This window comes from Fistularia commersonii, chromosome 13 (genome assembly GCF_037954325.1).
Source record: "Fistularia commersonii isolate RoL2024-O1a breed Wild chromosome 13, RoL_Fcom_v1.0, whole genome shotgun sequence".
NCBI classification, from domain to species: domain Eukaryota; kingdom Metazoa; phylum Chordata; class Actinopteri; order Syngnathiformes; family Fistulariidae; genus Fistularia; species Fistularia commersonii.
Window position 1 is genome coordinate 14,793,100 of NC_141296.1, and position 27,378 is coordinate 14,820,477.

The 27,378-nt window shown below is 41.6% G+C and overlaps 1 protein-coding gene across 2 annotated transcripts; it reads right to left on the bottom strand.

The window, feature by feature from the left end:
• Positions 1–1,770: 1,770 nt before the first annotated feature.
• Positions 1,771–27,317, bottom strand: sec24b (SEC24 homolog B, COPII coat complex component). Of its 2 annotated transcripts, XM_086158297.1 has the most exons (24): positions 27,106–27,317; positions 25,876–26,532; positions 25,059–25,220; positions 23,590–23,727; positions 20,261–20,344; positions 18,778–18,950; positions 18,490–18,674; positions 18,130–18,232; positions 15,035–15,161; positions 14,854–14,963; positions 13,849–13,961; positions 13,628–13,746; positions 12,873–12,928; positions 12,566–12,772; positions 11,034–11,157; positions 10,336–10,494; positions 10,029–10,202; positions 9,200–9,310; positions 8,393–8,568; positions 7,500–7,637; positions 6,939–7,043; positions 6,747–6,839; positions 5,637–5,740; positions 1,771–2,729 (listed from the first exon to the last, which is right to left on the bottom strand). In XM_086158297.1, the coding sequence occupies exons 1-24, from the start codon at positions 27,194–27,196 to the stop codon at positions 2,615–2,617; spliced, it is 3,624 nt and encodes a 1,207-aa protein (XP_086014423.1). In that variant the 5' UTR covers positions 27,197–27,317; the 3' UTR covers positions 1,771–2,614. The 2 variants fall into 2 exon arrangements, with proteins under 2 accessions (XP_086014423.1, XP_086014424.1); XM_086158298.1 differs by lacking the exon at positions 23,590–23,727.
• Between the last annotated feature and the right edge of the window lie 61 nt (positions 27,318–27,378).

Here is a 27,378-nt window from a genome sequence, read left to right on the forward strand (position 1 = left end):
TAGAATCTGCATAGAATCTTAACATGGAGATGGTCAGGTTTCCTGTGTGCCCTTGCCTGTGAGTCTACCGTTAAAACATTACATTGCCATAGTATTCAGCGATTTAGGCAACTGAGGCATTTATGTCAAATTGCACTTTGCAGACATGACAATCTGTGGAGCCAACAGCCAACATCATGGATCCTCCTAAATTACAGACAGTATGACCTTTAATTTTAGTGCCTTTGGCAAATAGAATTTCTACCTGACAATGGCAAAAAATTAAAACCAGGAAGAAAATGTCAAAAAACAAATGTATTTTTTCTTTACCTCATGGTTAATGAATGCCTCCTCCAATGACAGACTTTTACTTTCATTTTAAAGGCAAGTGGGATCACCGTGCAGGAAAAGGCCTGGGCAGGCACTGGGGGGTTGGGGTTAGGCACAGTGACTTCATGGTAAGAAGTATGTCAAAGAGGGCTTGTAGTGAGGCGGGAAAGTTGGAGCGGAGGCGGGTGAGGTAGGTGTTGGACCGTTGGACGTGGGCGTGTGACAGGCTGGACCAGTCAGGGAAATGGCTTAAATATAGCTAGCAGAACAGCACAGTCTTGTTGTATGTAGCGTGGAAACAGAAGGGGACTCATAAATCCCTGACTTGGGATGCTGTTGGAACCCCAGGGGCCTCTGGTTGTCATGGGTTTGCGCACGTGTTAATGTGCACATGCAGACGTGCAGAACGTCTTGTGAAAAACATTGAAGTCCAATAGTTAAATTAATTATTGGTTCGTTGACAGGAAAATGGAAGCTTAAAATTGATTTTTCTTTCCTCCACTGAGAACTTCAGACCCTCTGGATTCTGCACTGCATTTTAAAAACTGGTTCCCTGAAAGCATGTACAGATAAAATACTTGGGAGCAATTTTCCATGAGAACAGCAGCCACCAGACCATATGGGAACCAGACATGTTTGCTAATGGACCAGAGAAGGTAGCATGGTGACAGTTCACTGTGCAGTTTGTGTGTTTACTTCACTTCATTACCTTCTGAGTATTTTACAGCTTAAGCCGTGTAGACCCAGGTCCTCTCGTCCACTGAAAACTACTCGGGGATTTATTTGATAATTTCATGGTTGTAGAAAGGGTTCAGGAATAAACACAAGACTTTGTGCCAGGCAGAAAAAGACCTAAGTGAACTGGCAAGAAGCCACCCAAAAGGAAAGATCCTCAAATCAGAGGGAATGCGCCTTGAAAATCATAAATGGTCAGAAACAAGCTATTTATAAAAATGGCTGTTGGAACAAAAATTAAAAAAATGTTAATCTGAAAACTCAAACGTTATATAATGCTGTACACAGCAATTACTTCAATACATGTTTTAGCATAAAAGTTTAGGGTGTGACGACTTTCCACATAATCAGTGAGGGAAATGATACAAATGTGTCGAGGTATATCAACACTTTATAGTGGCGTGGCTCAAGGGGATAGTGGTTGTCCCTGAAACCAAACATTCCTAGTTTTTATTCCCACGCTTCTTCTAGCCTGCCGAAGTGCTGTTGAGCAAGACACTGAACCCCTGGTGCTACTCAGTTGCTGCCTTCTGCTCATGATATCCCCATGTCTGGTTAAATACAGAGGTCAATTTCCCTGGTGTGCTGTATGTAACACTGTGACAATAAAGGGCTTTTTCTTATAGGAAACAGCAGATTTCCACTGAATCCACAGAAGCTGGGAGGTGAAGGGTTTTAAACTAAAAGTTAAAATAAAATAATGCAGGAAAAAAAAATGTTGAAAAACATTTTTTTGTTTTTTATTTAATAAGCTGTTTCATAAATTATCACACATAAAAGATTCTTTTCAGTAGTTACAAAGAGGATAGCAAGTTGAGTTAGCGCCTGGAGAAAGAACAAAATGGATGGGAGGAAGGGCGTTTGACGGCGGGGGGGAGGGAGGCTTTGTGAGTACAGATCAGGAGGAGTCAGCAGTCGACACACCAGAGAAAGTGGCGTCAATCAGAGCGTCTTCAAAGTCTTGACATTGGCCTGTCAATGTCTATCTTCAGACTAGCAGCAAAATAAACCCACGGCATGTGTTTTGGATCTCAAGAGCGTCCGGGAGGACAGCTGTCAAGCCCATTTACCAGTGTGCTCAGAAAAACAAAAAATAAAAAAACAATGAAAAAAAAGAGATACAAACCAGGGATGGGGTGGGAGGAATGATATATGAGAACAAAGAGAAAGGACGGGAATAGCTACATGTGAGGCTCGTGGGGAACAAACTCAACTGAAAAACATGTGGCATCTTGTTGGCTTGAGCCCCCCCCCCCTTCCTTTCTGGGTTCAACCAGATATTATGAGGTGACTCAACAGCATATGAGGCAGCGAGGAGACACACAGCAGTTTTTTTCAATCCGGTCCAAATAGTTTTCTCCCCTGGTCCCCTTGCGATGGTCAAATCATAGCCAACCGATGAAACTTGAAGCAGTTTGCCGCATCTGGTAGGAAAAGGAGGTGACCCACGTCTAGACCTGGCCTGAAGGGGCAATGGGGGCCTTTCTCTGACTAGCCCTAGTTTCCTGTCTACAAGATCCGGACTCCTTGGCTCTGGACTCCGAGGAAAACAGACGATGTCGGTGAGAGGCTACTTGGACATTTGCTGCTGAATGTGTTGTAGAAATTCAGTGTAGGACATCGCCGCCTCAGACCGGTCCTCCACCAGGTGCTGGAAAAAGGTGGCTTTAGCTGTTGCGTCATCCCTGAGAGAACACAAGAAAGTAAAAGACTGCGTGAGAGGTGAAGTAGGTGCGTCCTCCCTGGGAGAACACAAGAAAGTAAAAGACTGTGAGAGTGGCCAAACCGAGCAAGTAAACTGAAAAAACTTGAAAGCAGACTGTGCATCTTGATACCAGCTGTGCACAAACTGTGGTATCAGTTCTTTCGAGAGACAAGTATCACGTCTGAATGCATTTGAAACTGCATCTGGGAAAAATTGTGGGCTACCATGGCAGCCACTGAAATGACTGAGGAGTGGGTCTGAACGGTTAATATGAAAACATATTTCTCGATTGGTACAAGTGTAAAATAGCATTCTGTAACAATGCCAGCAAATATAGCAACAAACTCACCAAAAAGCATGAGGACAAAAAAGTTCCCTGGGTGTGCAAAGAGCACCTGAAAACAATCAAACTAACATATGCAAAGGAGTCTGGTTCTCTGGTGGATCCAGACCAGCTACCAAGTGGAAACAAAATATCTAAGATTTTTCCAGGTTCCCGTAATCCTGCAGGCTATGATAGGAGATGTTGAACATGTGAACCTTGCTGGCTCATTTCTTTACCAGCATGAAGAAACACTTGAAATAATTAAAAAAGTTCCCACCCTGTCACTTGGCCCCGCAATTTTTTATTTTTGTTTGAGAAAGTGATGCAATCGTCCCACAGGTGACATCAGGGGTGTGTGTGGATGCACACCAGGTTGAGAAACAATGCTGAGCTACAGGAAACAGTGGAAAGAACCCCCACCCCCACCTCCACACATGCGCACTTCTCTGGAAGCTTTGTCAATCACTGGCCTCTGCACCGATGAAGTATTTATGCTGGAAAAAGCTTTGTGTCAAACCTGAGAACAATCCAGTAACATACAACATAGAAAACATTTTTGCTGGACTTGATTAAAGACTTCATTTTTTCCTCTCCTTTCATCAGGTTACACAAGTGCAATTGTCAGACCTTAGTGACGAGCAGGAACAAGAGAAACTAAAACAAATATATCATTTACTGTACATAACATCCTCTAAATATCTTGCTTAAAAGTAAAAAAGTTTTCTTCATAAAGTATTCTTAATTGGTAGTAAACTGAATGTCCCTGTTATGCAATGAGTCATTGTTTAAAGAGGGTTGTCCTTTAGCACTCTCTTTTTTTTGGTTTGTTTACCCTTCTGTTTGTTTTATTGTTGGGATCCCTAAAGTGAATTGCATTGCCAATATAAGCAGCAGTAAAAGTATTAAAAACTTAATAATTAAAAAAGTTTTTTTACTTGGACCTCAGTCCCTAGAACCACTGTAGAGCCTCCTCCAGTACAGGGTCTTTTTACAGTTACATGGGAACTCTGTGATGTAGTTGGTTAGAGATTTGCGAAAACCATAAGCCACGCCCATTACCAAATACTTCTCGTGTACGATGGAGCTTCATTTCTAAAAAGCTATTGTCACTGATCAGCTATTTTCTTGCGACCCGCAAAAAAATGGACACAATCAGCGAGAAAATGGACCAATAGCTCTCGCTTGCTACTGCACTAAGGAAATTCTAGGGCTCGCAGCAGAACAAACATTCCTACACATTGCTAGCTGTAGAGTTTTTCAGATGGCATGGAGAAGATAAAAACACTTAAACCCATCTGATAGTCCAGAAGTTATCATGCCATGCAGAACCTGAATGCTGTGGCAACTTCGCTCTCCATGTTATCTTCCTCTTCAAGGTGGTTTGGCCATCTCTGCCATGAGGTCACATACCTACCCGACAGACAAGTTGACCCCCAACAAGATTTTTTTTCTCTTTTAAAAGCTGTTAACTGTTCTTTAATGGTTTCAAAAATTGGACTCAAAGTCGCAACTCAACATCATGATGTGAGATTACTAAAGCTTGACAATGCCTCAGTTAGAGTACACCTTCTAACTCAAAGGAAAGTAGGACTGATGGCCAGGACCGCCAATGCCCACTAATCTGTGCTGATGGCCGAATTACTTTGAGCAGAACTGTGTGATAAACAAGCTCAGCTGGTCAACTGATGTGCACATCCTCCTGGAAAATCAAGTGGAGGTTGCATACACGACAGTCCAAAAAGTGGAACCTTCTCGTCACTCTTGAAGTCATGTTACACACAGATTTTCATTACGGACATACATTTAACCACGACTAAAGCTCCGCTAGTGTCAAACCCGCTTCCCCCTGAGAAAGAAAAAGAATAAATATGACAGCTATTTTGTGTCAAACAGACTCTTTGATTGAAATTAAAAACAGATGAATAGTATCACATTTGTTTTTCTTCTTTGTCTTTGATATTTTCAATTCCAAGTCTCAGTTTCTCTGTCAAAGTTATTTGCACGGTTTGTCATGGGCTATGTGACGCATGTTGCTAACCCTTGCAGCTAGCCCAGTTATGTTAATTGTAACAAGCCGGTTGTGGGTCATTGATGCCAGTGCTGGTTGACAAGTTTGTTGTCACGGTTTGCAAAAATACAGGAAATGTATCCTGGGTTTTCAGTTTAATCTCACTTTAAGTTTTGCCTCTTAATTCAGTGGTGCCGGTTAAAAATTAGCTCTTGCTGGCTTCTTTTTTTGTCCCTGAGGAGTATTTTTAATTTCATTTGTTCAGCCAACTATTTGTAGACTGGAGGATTTTATTTCACATGCACACACATTGTTTTTCTACCGATGGAGAAAAGAAAAGAATATGACATCACAATGATATTCTTAGGTTTTTGTGCTTATTTTGTGGCTGAAACACAGAGAGTAAGCATTTTGTAGGCTTTCGTGGTATTTTTTCAATTATCTGACCCCTGAGGCTTTGGTTTCTTTTTAGATTTTTCCCACTTTCCAAACATGTCTGTAGGAAGAAGAGAGTCGTCACACCCCTCTACTGGCCTGAGTGTCACAGCTCTTACTTGATGATGTGCACGTTGGAGCTAAATGCTCTGTTGTCCTGCAGCCAGTTGAGAAGCGCTCGTACCCGCTCAGACAGTGGCGTCTCCAGCTCAGGAATGAGATTCTGGGAGGGGAAAGAGAGGAGAACCTAAAACATCAACAGCAATGTTTTCACCACTGTGTGCAGCTGATAGGAAGAACTCAGTCACACAATGGACTGCACACAATTGTGTGCAGTTTGGAATGTGCATATGTGAGTATGCGTGTGTTTGGGTGGCGGTGGAGTAGGGCAGCATCGAGGGACTCTGGGATGCAACAACTTCTTTCTGGAAATGTGAGATAAAAAGGCCTACTATGTGTGTTAACGGCAGAGCGTTCTCTGTGACTGTGGAAACGCAATGCCAGCAGATCTAGTTTACTGCTTTTTACAACAACCCTTACAGAAATGCAGAGGGGCTTGTTTTGACAAAGGAGACTAATTTTTTTTTCCATGTAAACTTGCAACCAATATTTCTGCATTTCATTACTCACAATGGGTGGAGGTGTGTGAATGAGTGTGTTATTGAGTAAAACAGCAGCGTCTAATCTGTTACGCCATGTGTGAATGGAACCTCCCAAGAACTGAATCTGACAACCATCATTGTTCATGAATATATTTTTGAACCACAGCTTACTTGTTAAGTTCATATTTAATTAATTTTAACCTCTCTTTGAGTCACCACCTTACTATGGTTGGAGGGATTTATTTTCCCACTGATTCAAGGAGCTGAGTTGTCAGGGGCTGTATCCCCCTGGTAGGGTTGAGGGATGTCGAGCATTCGTCTTTGGTATTGTTCAATTCCTGGCTCTTCTTAGTGTGTCACAGTATTGTTGAGCAAGACACTCTGCTCCCTAACTGCTCCCCTGGTGCTGGTGGACAGCATGTCTACAGCTCATGGTTCATCCATAATGGGTTAATTGCAGACAACGAATTTCCCCATGGGGATTAATAGTGATTTATTGTCATGTACATTAGAGTAGATATAATACTTAGAGCCACATGTGAACAGAGTAATAATGTTCATTCATAGGAGTGTTGGCTGTGAACTGATACTCTGTGTACAGTCCTGTACTTGGGGACTGTCACTCACCATATTGGCTGGTATTGAGGTGTTGTTGGGAACACCCAGAACATCGCGGATGAACATCTCATTGCAGCATTTACCTATCCACAGGTAAAACACCTGGGCAGGAAAGAAAAACAAGGAAAAATACACAACAGGAAAATAATGTGATAGAATTGGTTTCTCCTTCCCGTTACAATGGGAAGATAGTGATCTCACATTGCCACAGTCCAAGAGGTAAGCGCCATCTCTGCTCAGCCTTTCTACCGTCAGGTGCAGCAGAGGAGGCTGAGGCACCAGTGTGTCGTTCAGATGAAGCGCCCCCTGCAGGTCACATACAAATAGTCCTATGACTTACATGAACAGCTGACCAACTTTTAGACAAGTCACAGAGACTCAAAAGTCAAAAGTATATAAACGTAATTAGTATATAAAAATAATAGACAGGCAAGTACTTTAAATAAAACCTGAAAAATGGTGCAATTATGCACTACTCCTTTTTTAACATTTTACTTATTTCAAGCTTATTAAACATTCCAACTTTACATCAGAATATTTTTTATTAATGAATCAAGCATATTTTTTGCATCAGGTAGGATTTATTTTGATTGTTCTTGGTTCAATCTACTCCATGCCATAAAGTCCTTTGCGCTCTACGTATGATAATATCATATAATAATGCATAACTGTTATAATGCAAAACAATGCCATTTTAACACCAGTATTACTCACATTTTAAAGAAATTGACCTGGTAGAGTGTGCAACATATAGTGCATTACCTGGTCGGACATGTTGTCCAGGCGGTACAAGTCAGGATGAACCATCTTCATTAGCTGCTGCAGCGGCTGCGTCTTGAATTCACACATGGCAAAGACTCGCTCATCCAATCGAGTGCTCGTTCCCGTCCGTAACGCTTTCTGGAAGAGTATGTGATTTTCAAATTAGATTGCTCCTTCCAGGCTAAAGTGATTTTCCATCCATCCATTCTCTATCGCTTATCCTACTCAGGGTTGTGGGGGATGCTGGAGCCTATCCCAGCTGCCATTAGGAGAGAGGACCACTGGTCGCCAGTAAATTGTGGGGCCACATAAACAGACAGACAACCATTCACTCTCTCATTCGCACATCTGGGCATATTTCCAAATTTTTCCAATTGACCTACTGCATATTTTTGGACTGTGGGAGGAAACCAGAGAACCCGGAGACATGGGGAGTACATGAAAACTCCACATAGAAAGATCCCCTGTCAGAATCAAACCAGGTAAGGCTGAAGCTGTGAGGCTGAAGTGCTAAACCAGTGTGCCACCAGAGCTGCCTATTGTTGTAGAATCATAGGATATATTGGCAATAAGTGACTTTTTGGAGGGGGAGAGAAAAAAAAAAAAAAAAAATCAAAAAATGACCTCAAATCAGTGAAACTATACTCTATCAGGCTTTCCGAATATTGAAGTTTTTTTTTTTTCAAAATTTCCAATCAGCCCTATTCACTGCATTGCAAAACTTCACTGTTATACGTTTTCAAGCGAAAATGACAAAAAATTTGAATTTTTGTTAGGCAATATTTGGCTGTGAACTAAAACTTGTATGTTTGTATACCTTCATTCATGATTTCAGAACTTTAATAACAGGGTTGATTATCAATGTGTGTGCAGTTTCAAGTGTTCGGCCGCACCTGCTTGAGCAGAGCCAGGATGTACAGTGGGAAGAGGCTCATGCCGACGGGCACAACCAGGCCCGACTGCTGAAGGCTGGACACGTTGCTCTTGTAGGCGCTCGCAAAGTCCACAGCAGCATTTACCAGGGCGTCACGGGCATCCGACAGACTCGAGGATATGGACCGGTCAATGGCTGCAACACCGCACGGCAGACAAGAAAAAACGAAAAAGAGTCACAAGGCAAAGACTATGACAACAAATCTGAGACCAGTCTTGAATATAAAATACAATTAAAATTAATCAATCAAAAATCTTTGGTTTTTCCTCTGTGGTGGTAAAATATGATGTGGCAATCAATGAGTCACATAAAGTTAATATTTAAGAAGATTTGACTAAATATGAACCCCAACTGTTAAAACTCATCATACCAGATTTATCTAACTTATTTTGAACAAAAAAAACAAAAAAAAAACAACATATGATAAGAGTTTAAAATGATGGAAGTATGAATTTGAATTTATTTAAGTAAGTGAAAATGCCTTTTTACAAGAGGCTGTCAAAATATAAATTGTTGTGCATTTCCCAATAATAGTGAAAGTTATGGACACTTCGAATATACATACATGAAACATATTACCCCGTCCATATATTTATATACTACACAGTACAATAATTGATTTTGTGTGTTTTTTTTTTAGATAAATAATAAGAAATGTTCACTTTTAGTGCTTGAACAGCACACACAGACATGTGTATGTGTGTTTATTGTTTCCACAGAAATGCGGGACTTCCTGCTAAGTTCGGTTACCACAATTAAAGCTCACCCATGTTGGCTAGCAGACAGGTGATGGCCTGAACATCGGCTCCAGCATAAATGTCACTCAGCTGGCTGACCACCGGCAGACACAGAGTGTGGACTCTGATACGACGCTTTCCTGCAGGAAAACGAAAAACAAAACACACAGTCTGTAATAAGATCAAGCCAGTCATCCCTAATTGATTCTGCTCTGACTGGAGAGGATATCTCAATAATAATAATAATAGTAATTAATCCTTTATTAATCCCTGTGGGGAAATTCGTTTTGTGCAATGAACCCGTCATGGATGAACCATGAGCAGTAGTCATGTCGCCCACTGGCACCAGGGTACAGTTAGGGGTTCAGTGTCTTGCTCAACAACACTGTGACACACTCAGAGGAGCCAGGAATTGAACCAGGAATGTTCGGTGCCAAAGACGATTGCTCTACTTCCTGCACAACGCCTCCACATCGTAGTACTATCTTCGGTCCAACATGCCTGCTACGGTATACAATATTCTCAGGAGAGCAAGTGCCAATTGATGATGCCAAGGTTGTATATTTCTTTGGTATCCTTGCAATCGACAGTCAAGAGTTCCCTGTCTGCCATGTTGGCACCCAAAGCAAGCAGATCAAAGCGGGTATCTGAGGACTAGGTTCGAGTATGTTCATGTGTTTTACCAACATGTGCCTCCAGGATATATATCATGTAGGATAAATTTCTTCAATATTCTGAGAATATCAGACCACCACAGCCAGCTTCAAAATCGTCTGGACCGTCTTAGCTGATGAAGTACTCTGAGGCTCTACAACTTCATATCGAAAAGACAACCTGTAACATGTCAATTTTGAGCACCTTTGCTGGAGGTGTAGAGCAGAGCGGCCTGGAAGCAGGCCAAAGACGAGTCTGCCAGAGAGTCCTCTATTGACATCTGGACGGCAAAGGTAGAGTCTGGATTCACATTGGCCAGGGACAGCAGGTCAGTGGAGCGTACAAACAAGTTGCCGTGGAAAGTGTGGATGGATAAACCTAGGGAAAACAAATCACTCAGTTTCAGGAGCTGTTACAACCAAGAAATTCAACAAAATTAATATTAACCATTGGTACAGAACTAAAGATAGGTGGGCCTAATTTTCCTGGTTGGTATGTGCATGTTTATTACCTTTGGTGCAGCGTATTCTCATGACAGCCTCGAAGCCGATCTTCCTGGTCAGGTAACGCTCTAAGTCTTTCTGCAGCTTTTCCAGCTGTGCCGGATTATGGATGTGATGGAAGGAGGGGTAGAAGAAGATGCTGCCTGCTGAATACTTGGATATACACGCTGGTTTGAATAGAAGAAGAAGAAAGAAAAAACACCGACAACAAAAAAAGATTTATATCCAGGGTCATCATCCTTAAACGGTTGCAAACTTTGCTGCTAATATTTTTTCAGTTCCACAAGTTGCGATGAGCTCTAAAGTAATCTGAATGAAAGCATTGGAATAGAAAATAAAAATGGAGATTAAATGAGTAAAGCTCATGTTTGTGTGCTGGCTGCACGCGCATGCACACACAAACAGTGGTTCCTGTTGTGTGGATGCCAACACATACTGATGCCAGTAGCTTTTAAGCTAATTCGCCTGCTCTGTTGCCACTGGGGTGGTTGCTTCTGATTCGCATAACAGTAAATGAGAAAAGATAGTTTTGCAAGTTCTGAATACCATTGCATGTAAGACCAGAAGAACTCTGGTGGCATTTATCACTTGTGTACACCCTACTATTATCAGGTTTGCAAGTCCATTAAGTTCTGAGGCAGATGCTAATATCTGGATGCTGAACTGCATTTCAATCTCTGTGGTGGTTGGTGGCAACTTTTCTCACCCAACGAGGCGAGGTCGGCATACTGGGAGCTGAGCAGGAAGAGATCAACCCCAATCTGTTGGCCCGAACAGTCCAGGGCAAATTTCTTATAGAAGTCGGTGGCGGGGCCGAGGTGCTGCACCCCCTGCAAACACAGTAATAACATGGTATAAAAGCATTACTATAAACTGCTTGGCTTATTCAAAAATACACACAGAACTGAGTTTTTGCAGTGAAAGATATTTAGGCTTGGTTTGGAAAACAGTATACCTAAAAACCTATCATCCTGGATTACTTTTAACAATTTAACAGTAGAACCAAATAAAGGACTGGGGAGTATTACATTTGTTGTGAATATTACATTGATGTTTTTATATCAAGAAGTGTTAAGACAATATTTCTGTGTTCCGAGTACAAAAACTCAGCTTCATCCATACTTCAAAGAACAAAGTTATACAGGAATATAAAAGAAAAACAGGTGTGGAAAAACAATTCCTGTCATTTCTTTGCAGCTGGTTAAATCAGAAAGTGCACAGACTATGAATGCCTATAAATTGCAGAGGACGACGGAGGCCAGATGGTGGTTGGATGTGACTCTGTCGGATGAAAAAAAAATGTGGGACTAGGGTACGATGTTTTGAGATTGAATAAAAGAGCACACTGGATAGAGTATAAATCAAAATCAGACTAGATGGCAAATACAATCTTTGAGTCTTATTTTCTCTGGATTTCCCAGGTCATATGGTTTAATCCAGGCCTGAACAAACAAACAAAAAAAAACCTAAACAAAAACCAAACATTACACTCCATCTGAAAAATGTAGCTGACTAGTGAAGAGGTCAAAAAACAGCCAGGATCCTACAGCGATGTGTGTGTGTGTGTGTGTGTGTGTGTGTGTGTGTGTGTGTGTGTTTTTGTGTGGGGGGGCTCAAACTCAATGGGAGGGACTTCAAGATATGGTAAAACCTTAGCTGAAAACATAAATGTTTCAAACACTAATTGCAGACCAGTAATCAATTTTACATAATGGTGTAATAAATCGAGGCCTCCACAAAGCATTTGCAGAATGTATTTTCAACTGAAATGCACAAGACTTGCACTAGCAGAACAGTAAAAATATAATCTAACATCCTGGGTGCATGTCTTGTCTTCTCCCCATGTCACTCACATTGTCTCCCATCTTGCTGGGAGACCACATGACCCTTGATCTGTCATCTTTTTGAGGTCCTTTTACTCAGCCTTTGGTGTCAAAGAAAAAGGGAGCGCAATTTCTTGCAAACCCAGGCATGTTTTTCAGCGAACGTCGCTTGGAAGCAAAAAAATAGTCTTAATATCACATTAGGAGGAATTCTGTCATTTCTTCAAATGTGAATTTGTCATGTATTTTCCCTTTTACCTTGTCAGTATGTTTCTTTATCTTGACTTCTATACAGACTGATTTCCTTACATTGGCAAAACGGGGAAAACTACAAATGGAGGTGCCGCGGCCATCGGTCTCACATGATTGCATGCACACATTAGTTCATGTCATCATGTATCTGCTTTCGATGTACCTTTGTGCTGGACCGCTGACTGGGGTCCTCCCTTGACTGCAGCAGGCCAGCGCCCAGTGTGGGCAGCTGGGTCTGGAACACAGTGACGCGACCCCCGGTGGGTGACATGAGCTTGAAGGCAGCCTGCAAGGCTGGTCCCAGGGCACTATGGGTCTCCTTGCTTTTGCTGAACATAGCGGGGAGGGAGTTCAACAGGTCCTTTACCAGCTGAACCCAGGAAAAAGGGAAGAGAATATGATGAAGAGGAGTGGGAAGATGTGGCGTGAAACACAAGAGGACATATCACACAAAATATAAAAGATTGTACCTCTTTGCTCTCTTTTAGGTTAACCATCAGGCTGTCATGTGATGGTATAAAGACATCTGAAAAAACAAAATAAGATTAAATCAAAGAAAGACACTGAAAATATTTGAACAACTTAAAATAGCCCAAGTGATGTTTTGAGCGACTGGTTGGAATTTCATTTAAATTACAGGTCAGGCTACAGCCGTCATTTTTCATTTCAGCAAGATACTCTAGGGGGGCGGAGAGTAGCCAAAACAATCATGTCCTTGTACTCATTTCCATGAAAATTACTTGGTTTCTGTGAATCTAATCAGAAAGACTAAAAATACCATGAGCTGATTTTTTCTCACCCAAGTAATGAAATTAACACCCAGTTGAAAGTGACTGAGGAGTTCAAGTAAAATTCAACAACTGATAAACTGCATTTTGAATTTATCCTTGGTGATTAGAACGTGAACATCAAATTATGGAGACTCCATGATCACCTTCACTTTGAAAAGTGGGACATTCTTGTAAGATTCCCTCTTTTGAGGCATTTACTGTCGAATATCCTGACAGGGATAACATTTCATATTTATTGAAATATGAATATTTTACCTATGGAAAATGAAGATGTCATTGGCCAAAGTATTATTTGCTGTCTCTTTAGAAATATATTATTTGTTTCTTTTAAAAATCATTATGGAGTGAACATCCTTCAGTTTCAGTTTTGACTATTGGTGGGGAAAGAAAGAAAAAGTCACAGAAAAAAAAAAAAAAACAACACTTGACCACACCGTCAATGTCTGACACCACCAGCATCTGTGGCTGTGATAGTCCCTCCTGCAGGTTGTAGAAGTGGATGGTGTTGTCGAAGGTCAAGAAGCCCACCTTAGTGCGAGAATCTCCTGGCAACCTGAAGCACAAAACATCTCTTTGTTGAAGCTCGAGAGCGATAAATAATGTGAAAAAAGCAGCAGCTGATTATTTTCTCCTGTTAGGTAAGACACGCACTCACTTCTCCAGGTTCTCGAGAAGAGACTGACAGAAGTACTTTAGGTAGCCTGCCTCTACTGCATTGTGGGACACATCCATGACAAACAGGTAGACAGCTGGCTGAGGAGGCCGCAGCTAAAGGCAAACACACATGACTGGTGAGGGTGTGAGGAGGTAACTTAGTTGTATTTTAAAAAACAAAAAGCGTAGAATACGAGAATATGTGATCTAATATGCCCGAAGTGATCAAATGATCATTGAAATGTTGTAATCATTGAAATATAATGATCATATACTGAAATTAAACATTCAAAAGGTCAGATTGGTGATGTTGAATCACATTTCTTGTATTTAAACACAAGAATAGGTAATGCTTTTAAACTAAAATCAGCAGCTTTTTCCCCAAGCAGAAGCTAATGATAAGGAGCTTTTAAAGAAAAGTCAAAATAAAAAAGTCCAATCTGACAGGGCCAAACTCACTTCAGCTGTGTATGTTGTACGGCTGGTAAAAGACTATTTAGAGAGGGTAATATAAGACAATTCTGTTTATCCCATGATGGGGAAAGTTTTCTATCCCAAGGGGAAATTTGGTTTGTTACAACAACATGATATCCTTTCAAAAAGGAAAAAAAAAAAAAGTTGAAAGAAAAGTAAAAAGTATGGATCATAAAATATCAAGTAGATTATGAATCTACAAACTGAGTTTTCTGAGTTTTTACATCACAGAAGGAAAATACTGAATGCTGAGTTGAAATAATTCAAACACATCATAGCCTTTGCAGTCCAGGAAAGGAGAACAAGTAAAATAATTGAACTCCAGCAGTAATTGCAATGTTCGAGAGCAGTAACAGATGATACAGATTTATAGAATCTAGATAGATGCATTTCAACACAGTAAACAGCAGCAGACTTTTCTTCCATTTTGGAGCAGCAGTGCAACACTGCATTCCGGTGGATTGACAACATCATCACATAAAATTTCACTAAATTGTAGTTTACAGATATTTTGACTAATGAGAGGACTCACCATGTAGTCGGACGAGGCGATGAACTCCACTGTGGCATTTTGGACCTCCGGTCTTTTGTGAGGTTCACCGTACGACCGGGTAACCGGGTTGTACATGAACTCATCGGGTACTGCAAAGAGGGTTACAATCATCACAGCCGCAGGTGCATGTGGAAGGTAAAATGTTCAGAGAAACTAGTACCATCGTTGACTCGGTAGCAGAGGTTGCACTTCCACCTGCGCTGGTCTAGGAATGTGACAAAGGGGTTGATGTAGGTGCGACAGGAGCGACAGCGCACAATGGTGTTGGAGGTGATCACCGGTAGGTGCTGCAGAAACAGGAAGTTGATGATTAGTATCAATGATTTTAAAAATGTCCAATATGATACAAGTAGGATTATTGATGAGGGGTGATAAAAGGGCATCAGTTACATTTCAAATTGACTAAAACGTGTATCATCAAAATTATTACTGAGAATTGGCACATTGGCTAGCACTTCTGCCTCATAGCACAAAGGACCATGGCTTGATTCCTACAGATGGCACTCCTGTGTGGAGTTTGCATGTGTCTCCTAGTGTCTGTATGGGTTTCGTCCTGGTTCTCTGGTTTCCTCCCACGGTCCAAATACATGCAGGTTTATGGGAATACAACGAAAAAATTGCCAACATGTGTGAATGGTTGTCTATCTCTTTATTTGGCCCTGCATTCAACTGGTGACCGGTCCAGGGTGTATCCTGCATCTTGCCCAATGACAGCTGGGATATGCTACAGCATCCCTGTGACCCTGACTGCTGGACAAACAATTAATAATAGATGGATGGACTTGGATTAAAAAAAACCCAACATATTTACAAGTGTATTTGCAGTCATTGGACTCCTGTTCCTCCTGCAGTTTTACAGAAAAGTGGAATTGGACAAACTGCATGTCCATCAGGTGCAAAACAACTTTTGATCATGGTTCCAGTGACCATGACAACCTCATGGGACAGGGAGGCTGACTTCAAAAAAGGCAATGTAAAACCCTGTGTTTTCGTCACTAACTGACCGAAAAGATTCTGACTGACACACCAAGTGCAAGACTATTCAAAACGATTATGAAATTTTTCAAAGTACTTATTATTTCCCTGATTAGCTGCCTGTATAATTCCGTATGTAGCATTTAACACAGACAAAACACTCGCTTTTTTATCATCTTGGAGAATTTTTTATTTCGCTGTAATGGCCTATTCCTACTTTTACATTTTTTTTCCTCATTAAGTACCATATTTTCCACCCTACAAGGCGCACTGGATTATGAGGTGTACCTTTGATGAATCGCCTATTTTAAAACTGTTTTCATATATAAGGCGCACCGCATTATAAGAGGCGCATAGAAAAAAACTACTGTAGCAGCTGAGGTTGCATTATGTATCCACTAAAGGGAATGTCAACAAACAGTCAGATAAGTCAGTCAGTCAAACTTCATTAATAGAATACAAACCAAAGCTCTGACAACTCCGTTCACTCCCACAACAAGTTAGTGCAGTCACAATATGCTACCGTACGTACCCGTAGCTCTTACCGGTATTTGCGCTGCCTTCGTTGTAAACAATGTTTTTCCAACTCCATATGTCACAGTTCAAAGGTTTTCATAAAACGAAAGCACCTAGAATGTGCGTCTCTAAATTCATTGATGTTTATGTCACTAACTAGCACTGTTTCCTTCATTCGAATAGTGACTGCTTCTACTTGCTGCTCTCTGTTCAACCCACTGTTCGAGTTTGTCCTCCAACTGTGGCCATCTCGCTTTGTTTCCTCGGAAACTCTGTTTAGTCTTCTTTACTTGACACAGGTCATCTTGTTGCTTCCTCTATTTCCGTTCCATTGATTCATTAATGTTGAATTCTCTCGCTGCTGCTCTATTCACGTGTTCAACTGCATGACTGATCGCCTTGAGTTTGAACTGAGTGGTAAGCGTGTCTTTTGAAAGGTGCCATTTTGGAGCCCCCTTCAGACGCCCCCTGACTACAGTAGCCATAATTAACCAATATTGATCCATATATAAGGCGTATTGGACTATAAAGCACACTGTCTGTTTTTGAGAAGATTAAAGGCTTTAAGGGGTGCCTAATAGTGCGTAAAGTACAGTAATTTGAGCTGCTGCTGTTGTAACAAACTCCATGTTCCTGACAATGTCCGATCTTGTATTGATTAACAGTAATAATAATTGATCATATTAAGGACACTGTCCCATCCAATAACTATTGATCAAACACAACAAAAAAGTGACTGGTGGGCAGCAGATTTTTTGCATTACAACTTTATTTTGCATGCCCTCTATTTTGCTGGCTGAGGCCTTTTGACGACATCCTTCCATTCAAGGTAGCGAGAACAACCACCCTGTTTTCAGTTTCTTCTTTCACACTCATCTTTTCAACCCTGGTGTTTGTATGTCTGTCCTTCTACATTATTCTTTGGTAAGCTAATGGTCATTTTGCATTATTTGGATCATTCTCCTTGTACTTCATCCTGCGGACTTATTTGCAGTTGAGACATTCAGTCCTCCTGGCCTCTCTGCTGCCAGGAAAAGGCTTTGTTCAGAGTATCACTTGCCTGATAGTGTATCTAAAAACACCTTTAAAAATAACTCCTCTCATCACAGTGAAGTGCTGTTTGGATTTTGCTCAGTCTGCTCTCGGCAAGAAAATATCACTTGGCTTTATGTGATTTCAAAAGAAACATTTCGACTTCAGTTGAGAAGAACCTACACTTAGTTTGAAACAAATTAGATCAAAGTTTCTTTGACACATCATAAATGCTGGTCTAATTTGTGGTTAAAACAATCAGCAAATTTTGATAGTTCACCTTTCACACACATTTAAATTCCTGGTGGTGTGAAGAACTTGCCATGAACACTGTGCTACTGTCTGGTTTACTGAAACCAGCCCAGACGCACCTGGTTTACATTTCCTTCTGCTGTTAAGCTTTTTTCAGGGACTGCACTGGCGTCTCTTCAGCCCTAAATCTATTAATTTTTTATCAGTCGAATGTTACATGCACACAGTCAATTGACAGGGAGAAGACCTATATTCTGCTCCACTCGAATGGTGACTGAGTTCTTAGGAGCTGGGGGCCGAAGACCGTCTGAGTCTAAACTGACATACTCTGACTGGTTTCACACATCTGGATAAAGTCCAGATCTTTCACATCTGAAAAGGGCAGTGAGGATTAAAACCCAATGCTGCAGTAGCCTCAGACAACATTACCGTCAGATCTTCTTTCAATCGGCATGATGGCAACACAGCTGTGATTGTTACCTGTAGGTCTCTGAAGGGGTGCAACAAGAGGCCTAAGGGGAGTCGGGCTTTGTTGAGCAGCGCCTGATTCTGAGGGATGCTGGTCAGGGTGCACCTGAACGTCCTGTTCAACGCACACGCGCGCACGCACGCACGCACGCACGCACGCACGCACGCACGCACGCACGCACGCACGCACGCACACACGCACACACACACGCACACACGCACACACACACACACACACACACACAAAGATTGACAAAAAGTTAAATTTCCTCGGTCTTATTGCACTTTCAATTCAATAATATATTGTGATTTCTGATGAGGAAAATTATTTCATTAAAATATCATTGATATTTGTAAAGACACTTGACATACTGTGGACTGCAGTTGACCTTCTTGAGCTCTGAGCTCAGGTTGGGCTCTGGGGCCTCCAGGGGTCGAGGGGGCAGTAGATTCCTCTCCTGCAGCAGGTTGATAGGCCTGAGGGCCTCCAACTCCAGCTCTGGCACCCCACTTAACCCCCCCAGAGCCGTTGATAACTGAGACAGGTTTGGGAATGGCTGACCAGGAAGTGAAGGAAACAGGAAATTCAAGATTCATCATTATATTATTTTCTAAACCATTCTAATCCCACATGAAGTGGGAAAGAAATAAGTGACGGACCTGGGAGTATGGCTGGTAACTCCCTGACTGGCTGTACAGGTCTTGGGAAGGCAGCAGGTCCGAATGTGGGGCAAGGCCTTGTTGATAGGTCGGCTGCACGCTGGGGTAACCATAGCTACCGTACGGAGGGGCCTGACTGGTCATATCAGCAGGCAAGGAAGGAGGCAAGGAATCTGGACAACATGAATAATACAGAGTTCAAGGTTTTATATCAGTTCTTTACATGAGAGGGAAAATATTCTGTTTTTAGGTTTATTAAAGAGAAAGCCTGTCACTGTAGCTGATGTGTGCCATTGTACGGGTCAGAAGTCAGTGTGTGCGTGTGTGTGTGTGTTTTGCTTTTCCATTGCTTGCAAACTATGTCCTCACGTGATATGGAATTATTTTCATCCCTAATCCAGCCGCAGAATACTCCCATTTGGTTAAACATCATTATCCCTGTCCTGCAACCCCTCCTTTTTTGTTTTGTTTTTTTCCTATGTTTTGCTGTCCCATATTTGCTTGATACCAGTGAAACCTGTTCTGGTCACTAGACAATATAATGCTACAGGATAAACAGAAGAGCAACAGTCATTAAAAAATACAAAAGATGTTATAGGACATTTGGTTTCTCAATATCCAACTGCTCATCAATTACTTGAGTGTGGTTCAAAAGGCAATTTGGTGTTACGGTGGTTAGAAGAAACTTTTTGACAAAGGTCACCCTTCTGTATACCAGTCCCCATTGAGCTGCGGATTTCGACAAATCAACTGTTGCTTGTTGGTTACTCACCAGTTACCAAATTTTCTCAAACTTATGGGATTATTTCATGTTTAAGCTATCTACTCAAACCCTGCAACTGTCTTCGCCTGAATGCTGACACTCAATATGCAGATGACACCCAGCTCAGCCTAGCTGCTGGACCCTCGTTTGCTCCGATGCCAGCCTTACTCAATGATTGATTATTTAATGATTATTTAATGATTATTATATATTCTGTGTATTGTGTATTCTTCTCCTTGGTGTGTACTCTGTATCCACATGTTTGCATGGTGTCCTTGATAATCAAGACAAGTGCCTTCAAATAAAATGTACTATTATTATTGAGAGAAAGGTGGGTTTTTAAAAGTGGTTTTGTTGACTTTTCTTGCCAGAGGTACCACAAATAATTCCATACAACTTACTATGGAGATGCACCTTTTCATCCATAAATGGCTTGAAGACTAAAATAAATGCTCCTGTTCTGCTTGGGCCATAGAATATTATAACATTTCACTCTTCTTGCATTACTCAAAAAAAGAAAATACAAAAGATTTTTCTTTTCAAACTCTTGTGACCAGTTTGAGATTTTAGGATTGTTTTTTACCCTCCTGTTCTTTAAAGCATCGTGTAACTTTGGGCTTTGCTTTGAGATGTTTAAATATTATTCATTTTAAATTGTATTCTTAAAATATACAAGTACAATTACTTGTATAATTTGAGAATTGACAAAAGAACATTTACCTGGATAACTGCCCCCTTCCAAAGAATCATAGCTGTTGGGCACTGGAGAGGCACTTCCTGTTATGGAAGAGGAAGTGTCACCACCTGAGAAAGGACAACAGTCATGCATAAGAAGAATTAAAACTGAAAGGAAAAGAGCAAACGGCTGCTTGGGAGGAGTTAAATAACAGATGAAGGAGAAGCTCAGCTGCAAACCAAAGGGAACATCTGAGGGAAGAAAGGTCCAATAAGAGCTTGACACATAAAAATGTGTATGAATGAAAAATGAAAATGAATGACCACAAGCTTCAAACCAACCTATGAGGTTGCAGTTAAGCAGTTCTGCTAGTACCCTGTGATGTGCAGCAAAGACTTTGATAGCATTAGATTAATATTGCATTTTTGTTGCTTGTCTTGGCACGGACCCGGACGCACGCACACGCACGCACACACTATTTATCACTTTGTCCTCAACAGAATCAGTAATTATCAGTGGGAAAAAAAAAGAAAAAAATGCGACCCCATTATATTATATATAAAATCATTATATTGCCCATGTGACCCCAACATAGGTGGGCTGCAATTTCCTGCTCTCTTAGATTTGAAAACAATAATCCCTGGGCAGCTGACATCAGCACTAACAACAAATTCTTGTAGAAGCAGGGCATGCTGGTCCACTGCAGTTTGGTCTCTCTCACCAACAAAAGAGAGACCGAGACAGAAAAGAGTACAAGAGTAGAATATTTGAATGAATCCATTAATCCAGAGGAAGGTTCAACCACAGCAAACCACAACCCAATGGAGCAGAAGCAGAGAGCTCATTGGAGAGCTAGGATCCAATTATCCCTGACTAAATCAAGGCAGCAGAGGATTATCGGCTCTGGAGGAGCAGGGCGGCAGGACACATAAACCTCCCTCCTCCTTTGAGACTCCTTTTTGACACCCTCTCCTTCCTTAAAGAGATTTAAAAAAAAAAAAGGGAAAAACCTGTCTGGAATAAAAAAACAAGTTTGAGGTTCAGAGGTTTGACCCTGGTGCACTTCAAATTAATTTTAATCGAGGAAAATCAATGTCAACATTTCAGGTTTTTATTCCCTTTTACAAGTTCAAACATGCAGGGAGGACTTTCAGGAACTTTTTTGATATATCAATATATATTCATTCTTTTGTTTTCTTTGCTCATCATAAGCAAATTTTTATTCCTGATTTTTTTTTTCAATTTTGCCATTTGTTTTAGCAAACAGAATGATATTTAAAAATAAATAGATAAGTAAATAAATAGATAAATAATAAATAAATTGATAAATCAGAGGTTGTGGTGAATCAAACACTCAAAGAAATGTGAATGCTGGTTTGGAGTGAAAGAAAAATAAAGACTGAGTGTGTTATTGATGTTTGTAAGTAATGAAAGCTTGTGTGGAAACCTGCATTCCTCAACCAAATTAGATATAAACATGACACATGGGCAAAAACAAATGAGCACATCAGGGTAATGCTGAAGGAGGGTTTGGCTTGACTGTAAATGAACACTGGCGGTTAAAACGAGCCTGTCTTTTTAATTTGAAATGAAAAAAGCAGAACAAGAGACCTGTTGGCGAGTGGTAACTGCACTAATATTCTTGTCACTCAGGGGAAACCAGGTGAGTCAACAAACAGGCTAAGAAGCCCGAGCTCTGCTGGCAGGGGAGTGGCTATATTCATACTAAAAAGCAAAACAACCAAGTAACCTCTGGCCGATGACACGGCTCATCGGGAAACGTTTGCCAAGAGCACCTGAGCTTGTAACAGTAATGACCATATGGGCTGATGGGCAGTCCTTACCTTTATTTTGTAAGAAAATGATTGTACTCAAATACATTGACCACATGAAACCTGCCCACCTGAGGTTTGACTGGCTGTGTTCCTTCAACGGATAGTTTGATGGTACTTGGTGCTCTGCTAATAAACAAACCAGGGCTTCCTTGAAGGATTGTGGTACGGGAACACTTGCGCTATTCCTTTGAGGTGAAAACGTGATCCGGACTTGGTCAAAACCAACTGCAAAACGGGAAAACACTTGTTTTTGTAATGATAGTGCTCACCAGCACTACCATATTTTGCACTTTCAGCTGAAAGTGATTCAAAAGCTGTAGTATCCAGAAAACAATGTCACAGCAGAGGGATTTCTGCATTCAAGTTAAGCTTGTCTTCCAAAAAATATCTGCAAAGAGGAGCAATTTAAGAGCACCCAACTTATGAGACTGTTTTTCAGTTTTTGTTGACTCACCGGATTTGGATAAAATAATAGGATAAAAGTCTGCTCAGTCTGACAAAGATTTTTGTCAATAAAATTGAAAATGATAATAAAAAGAATAATTTCTGTTCAGTGCACTAATCACCTGGCAGATGCAGTGACACTAGAGTAAAATAAATCAAATGTAACCTAAAAAAATTGCAGCCTAAATTAAATTCAGACTTTTTCTCTAGATTTTTGCCTGACTGCTGGTTGTGAATACCTGGCCAATCACAAACAGGTACTGATCTTACATGAGGACTGGCCAACAATGGCGAGGAACAGGAATGCCTGATGCAATGACAGCCATTGAGCTAAGCATAAAAAAAGGTGTCTTCTCATTCCATTTAAGGATAGCGAACAACCTGGACTGGATATCCTAAAACACGAGGCAGGTAAATAGTAAGTCAGCCATTTACATCCAAGCTGTGTTGATTCTTCATTAAGAGAATTGTGCAAAGTTACTTAGACAACTTCTATCTGAAACATAAATTTTAATCAATGACAGCACCCCAAAGATTGCTGGGTGGGGGATGCATGTGTTGACATATCTTCAATGTGACAATTGCACCAGCAGCTGTCCAAGGCCTTCAACATACAGACATGGGCCTACTCAACCAACTCAATCTGTGCTCTGTGAGATGAGTTTTCATGTCACATGCTCAGAAACCCAACAGAGAGACCAGTTCACAAGATGAGATCAACATTTAGCACCAGGACGAACGGCGGTGAGGGAAAAAAAAAACCCTGGCGAGTACTTCTTAAGGTTGTTTGATGGCAGCGGGGTGGGGAGAGAAACAGATTAGCCAAGGAGGGAGTGATGATGAGCTGATTAAGTTCGATCGTAGGTGGTGAAGAACTGACAGATGGCCGTGAGACAAAAAACGAGAGCGACAGAAACAAGGATGGAAATGAACTATTTGGGCATTTCTATCAAATACTGGAATTTTTTTTCTTGTTTTTTAAGGGTGATGCAACACGTCGAGAGGGTATTCCTGACAAACAGCTGAAGCAGTTGATGGGATGGGGATTAAGAGAAAAGACATGGGGGGGGGAGGAGGTAATAGCTAAAGCAGACCTGCTTCCTCATCCTCATCCTCATCCTCCTCCTCATCGTCATCATCAGAGCTGGATGACGAGGGGGCTGCAGCTGGGCCTGAGGTGGTGGCAGATGCAGAGCTAGCTCCACTATTAGCAACATATCCATACTGCATGCCTGTTGGAAGGGGGGGTAGGAGAGGTTGTCGACAGAACATAGGTGGAGGCAGTCAGGCAGTGAATTTCTTCCATGCGGTGCAATTGTGTTCAATAGTGTGTCATGTATATACACTTAATTCACCTGCTTCGCCTTAAAACAAACAAACAAAAAAAGAGAACCAAGACTTATCAATGATCTTTTAATTATATCTATTGGTTATTCATAACAAAACTGAGCCTGGCGGTTACTGGATTTGTAGTCATCAGCTTATATTTCTAATACATTAAGTATTGTCAGCATGATGTATCAACAGTAGTAGTACTTACTACTGAAGACATTCTATTTCATGCTATACCAATAATTTGTATTGAACCTCACTGAAATTTAGGCCGCGTTGACATGTTTTCAAATTAGAACTGAATACGACACATGATGACAGGCAATAACTGAGGGCACTGAACACCATTTTGACATCAAAGGGTTGTCAAGAGAAATTAGAGGTCACTTTAACCCCAGAGATTGAAAACCTATTAAATAGAGAGAAAAATCAGGGTTGTTATGGAAAATCCAGCTTTCCAGGACTAAACACCAACAAAACATCAGCATATCAGAGAAAACCGATATTTTGTGTAAGTTAATATTTGTACTTCTGTAGACTACTTGTCTCAAGAAAACAAAGTAATATCATCAGTGTCAACCATCGTCAGAATGTCAGTCTAATTGTGGCGTCAGTTGTCCTGACAGTGGTGTACCAACATTGATTTAACCAAACAGCAACATCCAAACAACACAGCTGCTGAGCTGAGAATGATCCAACAACCAGCTCTGGAACACATGAAATACTGATCAGAAAGTATTCACATCAGCAACATACACTGAACCAAATGTGTGTGTATAACACTGACAGGAACAACAGAATCACACATCTTTCAGCCTTGGTTGAAAGCAGAAAACTCACACACTGAAAATTGGCTGAATGAACGCCACGGGTATGTGCTTGGTGGAGGGGAGGAGAAATACTTTGCAATTCAAAAACTCAATTCAGTCAAACTCAGCCAGCAGTATGGCCTGTATATGGTGATGTTCACACCTGGAAAAACTCCCTATCAACATCTGCACATTTGGGACACGGGTTGTAAATGTTTGTGTGAGTGCATCAATGTATGGACTGTTCTGACGTACAGCTGTGCATATATACCCAAGTTTCAGAAAAAGCCCTCTGACAAAAATTTGAATGTTGAAACCTCAGCTCAGCCAAAAAAAGGCAACAGGTTTCCTATTCTGACTGGGCTCTGTCACACAAACCACTAACAGATGAAATGAAAATAAAAGACCACTGTTTAACTGACCTTGATGATGACCTGGTGAGGAATGTACTGAAGTAGATGGGGTTCCTAAGTGGAGCTGGTCTGGTCCGTCGGTGCCACCACTGCGAGGGACCCCGCCGTACGAGTCATAGCTCAGAGGAGGAGGGTGGCTTTGGTTGTAAAGTTGGGGGGCAGCATTTAGGGCTGCAATTTAAAATAAATAAATAACTAAATCGATAAATAAATAAAGCTCAACACACATACTTATAAATTCTGCTTTGTAACATTTTGTGCAGATTTTTTGAAAATATCCAACTGTGGCAAATCTCACATTTTATGTTAGAATTCTTCAGTTCATTGTGTCGATTTCACAGTGTAGGATTTTTTGTGGCAGTTTCTCAGATCAGCCTTGAGGCCAAGTTGATGCACACGATTTGAGAAACAGGGAAACAACATGAGGGACCAAGGGATTCCAGGAAAACAATTTTCTCTAGAAAATTATCTAACAAGCAGCGTGATTAGAATCTTTACTAACGACCCCCTGTAACATTCCTGTCTTGAGATCAATTAATTGTTCAATGGCCAGGAGGCTTTGAATGTTCCCACAGACAACAACCGTACTGAGTCCTCTCCTCCTCAAATCAAGACCAGTCCTCTGTTCTTCACAGTACAAGAAAATTTTAAGAAAATACCTCCTGAACATTTTACAGTCATTTTGAATAAACTCAACTGAAATTTGATGGAGAAGAGTAACAAAACATGCCTACATTTGAGATTTGACCACCAGCAGTATCTCTTGGCACAATAACACTTTGACAGTCAGTTGCAAAAAAGAAACCAGCCAACTAATAACCCCTACCTGTGCTTCCTTGACCATTGACTGTCGGCACCACCTGCCTAGGAGGGGCCATGTTGTATCCGGGCTGGACTGTGGCACTGACAGCCACCTGAGGGGAGCTGTACTGATGTAAGGGTGCGTTCATCTGGGTGGACATGGCTCCAGGTGGAGAGGCAGCCTGGGGGGAGCTGATTGTGCCATACTGGCTGGTTCCCACTGACGCTGGGTATGAAACAACAGGGTAGAGGGGAACTCCAGAACCACTTACTGGTGCTGGCACCAGACTAGGCGACTGCTGCTGCTGAGGGCACTGAGGTGGGGGAGCCTGGTACGACTGGTGTCCATAATAAGAGCCTAAAGTTGCATATGGTGGATGCTGCTGCTGGAATGGCTGCTGGTTGTACTGGGCATTAGGTGGAGGTGGCGCTGAGGAGGGTAGTGTAGCATATGGCTGGGATTCTGAACTAGGGGGAGCACTGAATGCGGAAGGGGCTACATGGTGCTGTTGTTGTTGATGATGCTGATGGTTGTTCTGGTAGTAGTTTGCAATGTTCGTAACAGCGGCCTTGCCTGGCACAGGTGTGCAGTGGGCAGGGATGGTTGGGTAGTTTTGTTGTTGAGGTGGGGCTTCATAATAGCCCATACCAGGGTATGTGGATGTGTAGGTTTGGGCTGGACCTAGAAACACAAAACGAATGAAACGTACCATTTATCTTATACATTGTTAAACCACACGTCAGCATTAATAAACAGACAAAGAAAAGAAAAAACAATTAGTCAGCTTTCTGTTGAAAAGGCTCCCAATACAAACAAGCTTCACCCACAGCTGTGAGCTCAATAGAAAAATTCACTTTTGTTGGCTGTTAATTGAATAAACAGCTCTCGGGAAAATAGTGTCACGGGGGAGCAATGTTTACTGTTTGAGCATATACAAGACGGACAGAAGAAATTCCAATTTCTGACAGGTAAGTCCTACTAGCGCTAGCGTTAGCATAGCGGCTAAAGTTAGCAGCTACCTCTTGGGAGTTTCTGTGCTGAGGTTAGCTGTAAAACTGGCGTACTAGGCTAAGCTAGCTTTCGCCAAAACCCTACCAGAGTTCGGTTTTTAATTCAATATTATAGATATGATTTCCCACCAGTAGATACAAACAGGACCGGGTAGTTTAGCTGGCAACTAGATATCTAATTTAAAAAATGCCCCAAAGTGCTAAAGCAACTGAGCCGGTAATCGCATTGCCCGGCCTGCTTTACCATTGAGATACGGGGGCGCAGCTCCACCGTTCGGCGTTGGGTTCTGGCTGTAGCTGACGGAGCTGTTGTTGGTAAAACCCGGCGCAGACATCGCTCTCTCTCCTTCCCGCCTCAAGCCCGCAGATACACAACAGCTGGACAAATACACATGAGTGTCGCTGTCGCAGAGCAAGGTTTTCAGTTGTAACGCAATCCCCACCGAGAAATGCGACACGGAGTGTGCAGGTGCTGGAGAGCCGGGTTGCCCAAGCCTGGACGCTCGGCAGCATAGAG

Excerpts from the sequence above, each read along its gene's own strand:
- sec24b (XM_086158297.1), bottom strand. The coding sequence starts at position 27,196 with ATGTCTGCGCCGGGTTTTACCAACAACAGCTCCGTCAGCTACAGCCAG. Across the intron at positions 20,345-23,589 it reads GGATGAGGATGAGGAAGCAG|GTGGTGACACTTCCTCTTCC; the intron begins GTCTGCTTTAGC and ends GTCCTTTCTCAG. Across the intron at positions 9,311-10,028 it reads GCTCTACACCTCCAGCAAAG|GAAAGCGTCGTATCAGAGTC; the intron begins GTGCTCAAAATT and ends GTTTTCCTGCAG.